General features: G+C 43.6%; 1 protein-coding gene across 1 annotated transcript in view; it reads right to left on the reverse strand.

The window, feature by feature from the left end:
• LOC138304170 (phosphatidylinositol transfer protein beta isoform-like) overlaps positions 1-9,370 on the reverse strand; it is a 70,103-nt gene extending 60,733 nt beyond the window's left edge. Inside the window, exon 1 of the mRNA XM_069244000.1 lies at positions 9,186-9,370. Coding sequence (XP_069100101.1) covers positions 9,186-9,358 — 173 coding nt within the window. The 5' untranslated portion in view covers positions 9,359-9,370. The remainder of the gene's footprint in view (positions 1-9,185) is intronic.
• Positions 9,371-10,268: the final 898 nt, after the last annotated feature.

Below are 10,268 nucleotides of genomic sequence, written 5' to 3' on the forward strand. Positions count from 1 at the left end.
AAGGTCGAAGTTTAGGCTGACCCCAAAAGTGCAAACCACAGGCTGGACAAGGAGGAGGGCCGCCCACTGAACGTTGCTGGACCTTTGTTCGGATTCCCCAAGGCCTGGGGGCTGCAGGTACATGGGTACCTTTAGGCATCGGGAATCTTCATTGGATCTGGTCGCTGTCAGGGGGTCCTCTGGTTTCAGGCTGCAGGTGTCGTCATGTTGGCCAGGAGGGGTCAACCCAGGGTGGACACAAGGTCAGGATCACCTGGGACCTGCTCAGGACTGGTGGACCACCTGGACACGGGATTTGGGCGACGGGCGCAGAGTGGGCAGGGCTTGCGGATCTGCGATGGTTCTCGAGTCCTTTTGGGAGTTTCTTGTGGAAAGGGCCACTGTCCTTGGGAGTTCTTGGTCCTCTGCTTGGCAGGCAGTCCTCAGGGGGTTTGTAGAGGTCGCTGGCCTTGCAGGATGTGTCACCTTTTCGCCTTTTTGGTGCAGGAATCTGAAGCTGCAGACAGGCCGGTAGAAATGGGGCTAAGTCAGTGGGTGCCTGGAGTCTTCTCTTCTGGTGTCGGCTTAGCAGTCATTCTTCTTGCTTCTTTCTTCTTGAGGTCACCAGCAATCTGGTGAGCTAGGTTCAGGGGTGCCCTTAAATCCTAGATTCAGGGGCTTTGCAGGGGTCAGAGGGCAGTAGTCAATGGCTCCTGGCCCTGAGGGTGGCTACACACTTCCTGTGTCCACTCCGTTTGGGGAGGGGGGGGGCACATTCCTAACCCTATTGGTCACTGTCCTCCAAACCAAGATGGAGGATTCTGCGGGGGGTCACATCAGATCTGAACACCTTAGGGGTGGTCCTAGCTGAAGTGGTTTTACCTAATTTTCCAGCCGGGCTTGCCGCCAAAAGTGGGGCTTTGTTGGGGGGGGGGGGGGGGGGGGTGGAGGCATCTCTACTAGCTGGAGTGCCCTGGGGCACTGTAACAGGAGACCTGAGCCTTTGTGGCTCACCACCAAATGTTGCAGTTCCTGGAGGGGGCAAGCTTTGTTTCTGACTCCAGAGAGCACAAAGGCTCTCCCCCCATGGGGTCAGAAACTTGGCTTTTAGTGGCAGAATGGCACAGACTGGTCAGCCTTACACTAAAGGGTTGTTTAAAGTACAGGTGGCATCTCAAGATACCCTCTGGGTACGTTGTACAATAAATCTAACACTGGCATCAGTGTGGGTTTATTGTGCTGAGAAGTTTGGTATCAAACTTCCCAACTTTCAGTGAAGCCATCATGGAGCTGTGGAGTTCGTAATGACAAACTCCCAGCCCATGAACTTAATATGGCCACACTGTGCTTACAATGTCTAAGAATGGACTTAGGCACTGTAGGGGCATGTTGCTAATGCAACTATGCCCTCACCTGTAGTATAGTGCACCCGGCTGTAAGGCCTGTCAGAGGGGTGACTTACCTATACCACAGGCAGTGGTTAGTGGGCATGGCACCCCGAGAGGGATGCCATGTCGACTTTACCTTTTTCTCCTCACCAGCACACAAAATCTGCAATGGCAGTGTGCATGTGCTTGGTGAGAGGTCCCTTAGGGTGGCACAATACATGCTGTAGTCCTTAGGGACCCTCCCTTGTCACAGTGCCCTTGGTACCACTGGTACCTTGCATAAGGGACTTAGCTGTGTGCCAATTGTGGGAACAATGGTACAGTTTAGGGAAAGAACACTGGTGCTGGGGCCTAGTTTGCAGGATCCCAGCACACTCTCAGTCAAGTCTGCATCAATATCAGGCAAAAAGTGGGGAGAGATAATCATGCCAAAAGGGGCACTTTCCTACAAACGCCAGGTAGTATACTTTGACCTTAAATCAACCTCTTACAAGAAAATATAAAAACCAAATCAAATCATTCACTTATTCTGAAATTAGGGATGATCGTATAACGATTTCTGGTAAGAAGCTTCAACATACTACATTTCTGTTACAAGGACCAAGTCAGCATCTCTCACTACGGTTAACACGTGAAAATACTGTATTATAAGCGCAGTAGAGACAAACAAAGAGGGAACCAAAAGGTGTGACACTTAGAATAATCCTCACCATAAGTCAGAGAAAGGAAGTTGAGTATGAATGGAGTAAAAAAAGGTCAGACTGCACAATTTAAAAGATTAAAATCTTAATGTAAACATGAATGCTCACCTAGATACAGAATATGGATAAAATCCTCTCTCTCACGTATTATACGTCCAAGGTGGGTTTCTTTATTTTCTGAAAACAAGCCTTGACTTGAATAGCACACATTCTGGGACCAGGACATGCCAGTGTAATGTGCTGTGTTGCAGGCAGCAAAATGCTAACTCCTTATTCCCTTCCCTGGCCCACTTAAGATATACAAACTACAGACAGCAAAGACTCCTCTGTCAACTGTCTATATTCTGCACATAATGTTAGATAACTGGGAAGCTTGAAGACCATAGACAGGCTTTTTAAAGCAAGGTTAGGCCTCAGGCGCTACATTTTAAATGCCAGAACCAAGCATCTTCACCCAACTGCTTCTCCGTTTTACTTGTTATTTTTTTTATTACAGTGTAGCTTGTTAGTAATACATGACTTGAACTAAATTAAACGTCTGTGTGAGCACACAAATCTTGCAAACTTACAACCATTACTTCTAGGACTCACGCTGCATCCTAGCCTCTGAGTATTTGTGGAATGAATGCTCATTATTGTGCTCTGTTGTGGAATTTAATCTTCCTTGGGCACCATGTGGCTGATAAGGGTACATATACTGAGGCCATGGTTACGCTATTCACAGCAGAGAGAGCAGACTGGCATTGTAAATTCAGAACTGGGCTTTTCTTGCCACATAAATTGGTCAACCCAGTCTCATAATTTTGTCTTTTATTTCCTGCTATGTTTTGGTGGTCACTGGCGGCTACTGACATCAGAAATCACAAGCCCTTGAGGAGAGACGATATGACTGCACTACCTCGTGTTCTGTACACTTCTGAACAGAAATTGGAAAATAAGGCTGGAAAAGTAGTTTCTTTTCATTTTCACAGAATGAAAAGTCTTGCAAGCATTTTTGCCTCGCATTTCAAAGAGCAGAGCAGCCTGAGAATATTTGTGCCCCAATAAAAGAGATAAGCAAAGCCCTGTGTGCGATGACGTGAGTGCCGACAGGGAGGGGACCTGGAGAGACAGACTCCAGATGTGATGCAACACTAAGCAAGGTTCACATAATTGCTTCTAGATTTAGCTACATTCTACCGCAAAGGGCATACTGTGGTTTTCGTGAGCTGAACAACTGGGTATTTCTTTTGTAAAATAAGCTTATTTTAGGAGCCAGAGGTAAACGAGGACAGCACTGGAATAAAGCCAAAACAAATGTAAGCGACAAAGGAGGAACAGAATGCTGCAATAAAACGAAGGCAGCTACCAGCCTAAAACACCCACAGTGAAAAGAGGAGCACCAAAGAAATAACAAAAAATAGTCCCTCACAACAACAGATTAAGAAACAAAAGTGGAATAATACAGTAGTTGGTCACTGCTCAAACAGGAAAAGGAGGGAGAAAAGGGCAGAACTGACCACTGTCGAGCAAGAATTTTTAAAGGACACCGCAACCAACAAATGAGATGGCTCTAGGCCATAAGGAGTATACTAAAAATATACACTAGGGTGAACGCTTACACTTGACCTAAAAAGGAGTGCGCACACAGCAGAGGTTATTGCTGATTGTGCAATAATCCATGCAACAGGGTCAGTCTGCAAGGCGTAACGAAACCGCCTCAATACAGGACAAACAGAAGCATTTACCAATGACAGAGGGATTTTTGAAAGGCAGGCCTAGGAACAAATGAAAGTGATGGGCATGAGAGGGGAGTGGCTAAAGACCACAAATCTGATAACACATCGGAAAAGCAGCACTTGTGTGCTGCTAAGCTCAACCTAATGAATGATAGTTAACATGCAGGAAAAAAAAATTAAACTGGAAACAAAAGTCATTATTATGACCAATACAATATGGAACAAGCTCAGAAGAAATGTTGAAGCTACAGATTACACAAATTAAATACAAGAATGGTAAAGCCACTGACATGGAGGTAAGAGGTACTTGTCGGGAACACAGAATACGAGAGTAAAAAGAAAACTGACACCAGTTAAGACAAAACTAGATTTGCAAATGAAAACAAAATGAAGCTAAAAGCTGAAAAAACTAAGAGAATAACCACTAGAGGGAGGCAGAACAATGATTGCTAAAGAAATATGAAGTCCACAGTCCTATAAACAGAAAAAAAATAAGATATTCAAAGAATCTTAGGCAGAGCAACAAATAAACTTGCAGCACTGTAGCCAATGAAGATGTTAAATGTGTACTGCATCCAAATTTAGCTTCAACTGACAGCAACAAGTAGAAAATAATGTTGAAGATACAGAAATATTATGCTGGCTAGACTTTACAAAAAACATGATACCCTTTTTCTAGTATTTCACTGAGGTATTAGCAACCCTAGAAGAAGATCAGAGAAACAGACATCCAAAGACTGCCAGAACAAAAAGCTAACTAGTACCAATAAAGTGAAAAAGGCATAAATAGAAGAGATGCAAAAATTGAGTTGTCATTCGGTGCAGAAAAGAAAACTACATAGCTAACAAAACTGTAAGAAAAAAAAAGCTGGCGTATAAACAAAATCTGACTTAGCAGCACTACTCCGACAAAATACTGGACCGGCTGAGCTAGACACAAATATACCACATATTAGCCAAAAGCAAGGCAATAAAATAAAGTCTAGTAAATATCGAAAAGAAATAGAAGCTTAACAGACCTTCACAAGAAGGGGCAAGAGTAAGCTGACAGTGCTAGGGGAACAGAAGGAAAAGCTGTCACCAGCATACACGGTAGGAGTGAACTATTAGCCTACCAGACACAGAGAAAGACTGCACAGTCAATATGCAAGACTACAAAAACAACAAACCCAGAGACAGAAGAACATACACTATTATAGCATTAGAAATGCCCTGATTCCTCACCAGTAATGTTCGTTATCAATAACCCATCCCATACTTGCCACAGTCTTTACAAAATGATAGGAAGAAAGCAGGGAGGATCCTTGAATGTTTGTCCCACGTGCCCAACCAGCGAGCCATAAAAGGGGCTCCGACTGACGAGGGCAAGATGGACTAGCAATATTGAAGACTGACAGTAAGTTATGAGGCGTTACCCCTGTGTCCATCATCCTAGTCATTGCAAAATGAGTTATACCAAAGCTGAACTCCTTTGACCAAGTCACAAAAAAAAATATTGTCTTGATTATGCAATACAACAAGTTTCAATGCAAGCAAAAAAGACCAAACAAGCGCACACAACTACTGCCTATACTGCTGAACTCAATAGACCTGTCCACATCTTCAACTAAAAGTCTGAGACAGAATCAGGACGGTAATGCATCATGAATGTATGTTCAGATGCCCAGGGGGCTGTCTTACAGATTTCTTGAATCAATATCTCCTTCAATTATGTCCAGGAAGTGGTCATCCCTTTTGCAGATCTCCCTAGGAAAGGAAGACCAGAGGCGCTGATCTTTCACAGCCGCAGAATAATAGACTTGGTCCATCTCCTGAGGGTCAAAGTGGTAGCCTTCTTGCCCCTTCCATGCTGATAAAAAGTGACAGGTAAGTAATCAGGTGTTCTGTAACGTTGAGACCTGTTAACATAAACCAAAAGAGCTATTTTACCACCTAGTGTGTTCCACTGCATCAGAAGGGGAAGGAAAGAAAGAAGGAAGAATGATTTCCTGAGATCTACGAAAGACAGAATTGACGTTAGGGACAAATGTAGAGTCAGGTTTTAAAACCACAACATCTTCAATAAATCTAATGTAAGGAGGAGAGCATCTAAGAGCCTCAAATTCCTTAATTCTACGAAGTGGTAGCTACTAAGAAGACTTTAAAAAGGTAGACATTTCAAAATCACACTCTCCAAAGATTTAGAAGGATGAAACGGAAAGGCCCTCAGCACTGTAGGAAGGTCCCAAACTGGAGACAGAATCTTCCACAGGTCTAGCCATCACAAGCATTTGAAGAGTCAAGGAACTAGAGAATGTATCACAGATCAAGGTTTGGAAAATTCTCTAACGGGCCTTAACAGTATACCACTGAAACGCAAGAGTTAAAATAAAAAGGTTTAATGAAAACCATTCAAAAGAATTGTAGTAATATGAGAATTCACAAACCTGTGCTGATTTATTTTAAGAAGAACACTATGTATTGAAAGACTTCCAGTGTTTTGAGTAAGACTTTAGTGTAAAAGGCCTCCTACAAACCTAAATAATAATTCTCCCATAGAAGCAGAAAGTCCTTTAGCTAAAAGGTTGTGCTTCTCAACTTTCATATTGATAGTGTGGGATGGAGTCAGAAAGGGAGAGGAGATCTCGGATATACAGAAGGGGACAGAAGTGCCAGGGACTACAGCAGAGAAAACCACATTGGCAGCCAATATGAAACCACCGGAACTTTCAAAATGGAACCACTAGAACTTTCAGACTATAAGGAAATTGAGGCAAGATGTAGAGCACACATCTTGTCACCTCATCATCAACGCATCCACTCCCTGAGCTCCCTTACGGGAAACTGGAGCAGAATCTGCAAAGAAGGGAAATGCTCCTTGTCACAGATTCTGGTAGGGCCTGCAGATGTTCTGAAAAGTCACTCTGGATAGAGTCAGATCTTGAGATGACAGAAACGTCTTTCTGAGAGTATACACTGCAAAACTGTTGATTCCCCTGATAGTCTGAAACTTCAACAAGTTCTTCTCTGCCAAAGTACTTAATTTGGTCAAACTCCACAAGAGGCTGCAACGCATCCAGAACGCCTCAGCACGCCTCATCCAGGACAACCCCCACCACATCACAGACCACCTTAAAAACCTGCACTGGCTCCCAGTCAACAAGAGAATCACCTTCAAACTCTTCACCCACGCTCACAAAGCACTGCACAGCACCAGGCCAGAATACCTCAACAGACGACTCTCCTTCTACACCCAGACCGGGCATCTCCGCTTCGCCGACCTCACCCTCGCAACAGCCCCACACATCTGCAGAACTACAACCGGTGGTAGATCATTCTCGCACCTCACTGCCAAAACGTGGAACACTCTTCCCACCCACCTGCACCAGACCAAAGACCTCCTTACATTCAGGAAGCTTCTCAAGACCTGGATGTTCAAGCAGGAGCACCACCTCCCCCGCCTTCTCCACCCTTCCCTCCTCAGTGCCTTGAGACCCTCACAGTTGAGTAGTGCGCTTTACAAATCCCTGATTGATTGAACTGGACAGCTATCATGCAGAGACTCTTGGACCAAGTACTTCCCTTGAAATCCGATATTAAAGATTGAGCCCTACAGATCCCATTTATCTCAGCTCTTAAGGGAACAGGAGTTCCAAAGGAAACCTTTTTCACAGCACAGTCCACTTTCTCATCTGATGAAGCATTTAATATATTTTCTCCACCACTGGCGAACGGGCAACAAGGCTTGCCACAACAGAAACCACATGAACATTGCCTGGCAACATCATCTCTATATTTTCCAATTGTAAAGTATGGCTATGAATCTTAAGATTATTTTAGCAGGATCCTTCCATTTTTGTATAACAGCATCCAATACAAACTAGTGAATGAGCAACCCGACATTAGAAGGCTTTCGAAATTGCCTCAGCAGAGATTCATCCGAGTTATCAGCCCTCTCCAAACCAGGAAAGTTCATATTACACCTAAGGCGAGATAGCAAATCTGCTTTATCCTCTTGGTGATATATTTGCCTTTCAATTCAGTGGAGGAAGGTGTATCATCGGGTGACTCATTCATCTGTATCAGGTACTCTTTCGGATGACTACTCCTGTAACACAGGTGAAAAAAACAACTTCTTTTAAATACTGCCAAGCTTTCCAGACAATACTCCTATTCAGGATGCCCCCGACACTTTGAACGAGAATTCCAGGAGATCCAGATGAGGCAGCGGCCAAGGTGAGATATGCCTTCTATTGTTGGTATACTTGCTCATCGAAATCAAGCGAACTAGTGCCAGAAGAAAACGCACAAAATTGATATAGCGCTAAATATTAGAGTACCTGTGTTTGTTTATGTACCCCTAAAAAGGGCGCTCTTATCCTGGCATCCAAAGGGAAGAGCAAGCGCTGCTACCATCAGCTCCACAGAGTATGTGCAAACTCCGAACTGTGCATAAAGGAAGACAGCAAGAATCTCCCTCCACCCCATACCAAGGCAAGAGAGAAGCAAGGTGTGGCCAAGATACCCATATCTTCATCAAGGGAGGGGACGCAGAACAACCATTCGAAAGGAGGACTCAAACCAATCCCTTCTCCAGGAAGGAAGCTGCCACATTGGAAGTATGCGCTACCCAAGACTGGCAAGGGAGGTAGGCATAACCTCACAATGGTCCGAACGCCCTCATCCCGTCATGCAGGAAAACAAAACAGGAAGAGCCATGAGTATCATCCACTGTGAAGGCACCGAGGTTGGGTGAGTGTGGCTAGCATTCAAGGATCTTCCTGGTTTGTTCCTGTTGTGAGTAGAAATAACCTCATTTTGTAATAACTGGAACGAAGATAAGGGGCACATGGATATTAATAGAATGGCATACAAATGACTAGGATTTTTTTTTTACTTTGATACCTCTACAGGGGAGAGACATATTAGACTGTAGTTATAAACAGTGAGCCCTTGATATACCACGAGTTCAGTCATGAACACTGGAATACTGCAACCTGGCCAAACTCATAACAAACACTTGCAGACAAGGAAGAATAGCCAGAAAGTGGCTAGTTCATCGGCATTGAAGAAAGGTTTGGTAAGGTAGGTATATGAATGCATGAAGAGCACGCTGCCATAACTATATGACAGTAAAGGCTTTAGAAATGAAGAACCACGGATATAAGAATAGAAAACGTAACCGATCCATACACATAGAAGACATACTATGATGGCAGAATGGTACACATAACTAGAAGACTGTCAAAAGCGTAGACTTCCAAAATATTAAATTGGATGCACAGTGAACGTAGCATAATGACTGGCTGACAGCACTGCCGATGTAGGCCATCACACCCTAGACCCCCCCAAGCTTTAACCGGAACTCTCACTGCCAGGACTCTCCTAGACCTCGGCAAGCCTGCTCGCGGCGTACTCACAATTCTTTTATCAGCACCATCCTCCACACCTCTCCTCCCTTGCCACTGCTGCTCGCGCGCCGCTGACCGGAAACAGGAAGCGCCCTTGCTGTTGGTGCTCCATCATTCTCCTTCACTTCCGCCAGGCTACAGCGGAGGGATAGGACAATGTATTGGAACGGTGAAGACTCCATTACCGGCGAACCATCTTGGCAGCCATCTTAGAGTTGAATAATTTACATTGTGCTCGAACCAATAACCAAATATTATAAAAGTTTTCTCAAAGTTTTAATATCATTACTGACATCGCATTACTTTTTAGTACCTTCTATTACATTTTCGCTTACATATTTTTAAAGTGACGGGCGATGCATGTTATTTTATTGCTAAGTAAAATATATTTATCAATGTTCACATGAAGAATTCTAGTAATTTGAGAAAAGCAGTACGATCTAACAAGTAGGCTCTAATTCTGAGTTTTGTCTTTACCTTGTGGCGAGTATATTAGCCACTTAAATGGTGAGTTTTCCGCATTCTCGGTATGCGGGCGTTTCAAATGTTAAACATAGGTACTCTGCTGTCTGTGAGCTAACAGTTCCAATAAATACATCGCTAATGTTGTTTTATAGGGGTCAACTTTTACCATTTACCGTATACGTCCCTTAATGGAAGAGTGTAATGAATCCCACACCTTGTCATGTAATTGTGTGTTTTTGTGTTGTTGAGCTTACATTAGAACGTTGTTGATAATAAAATATTTTCTAGCTTTCGCGTCAAGAATTTTATGACAAGACCGGAGGCTCCTATTATGCTTTTTTTTCCTGCTTTATTTTAACAGCAGCCAAGAAAAACACCAACCCCAAAAGGTTTGCATAACAGGCAACCAATGGGAAAACAAAGAATAATCTGACCAATCACGACATTATACACAATATGATATACCAATCCTGACTGCGGGCAGCCCTGTTTTCTTGCTGCTCGCAGTCAAGATAAGTATATCTTTTGGTGCTCTTTCTAATTCATGATATTTCTTTATCATTCATCTATTATTTACTGTGTGTTTAACTATAGGTTTAATTATTCAGCTGTGTGTAATGTAGAGCG

Source organism: Pleurodeles waltl, chromosome 7 (assembly GCF_031143425.1).
Source record: "Pleurodeles waltl isolate 20211129_DDA chromosome 7, aPleWal1.hap1.20221129, whole genome shotgun sequence".
In the NCBI taxonomy this organism is placed as follows: Eukaryota; Metazoa; Chordata; class Amphibia; order Caudata; family Salamandridae; genus Pleurodeles; species Pleurodeles waltl.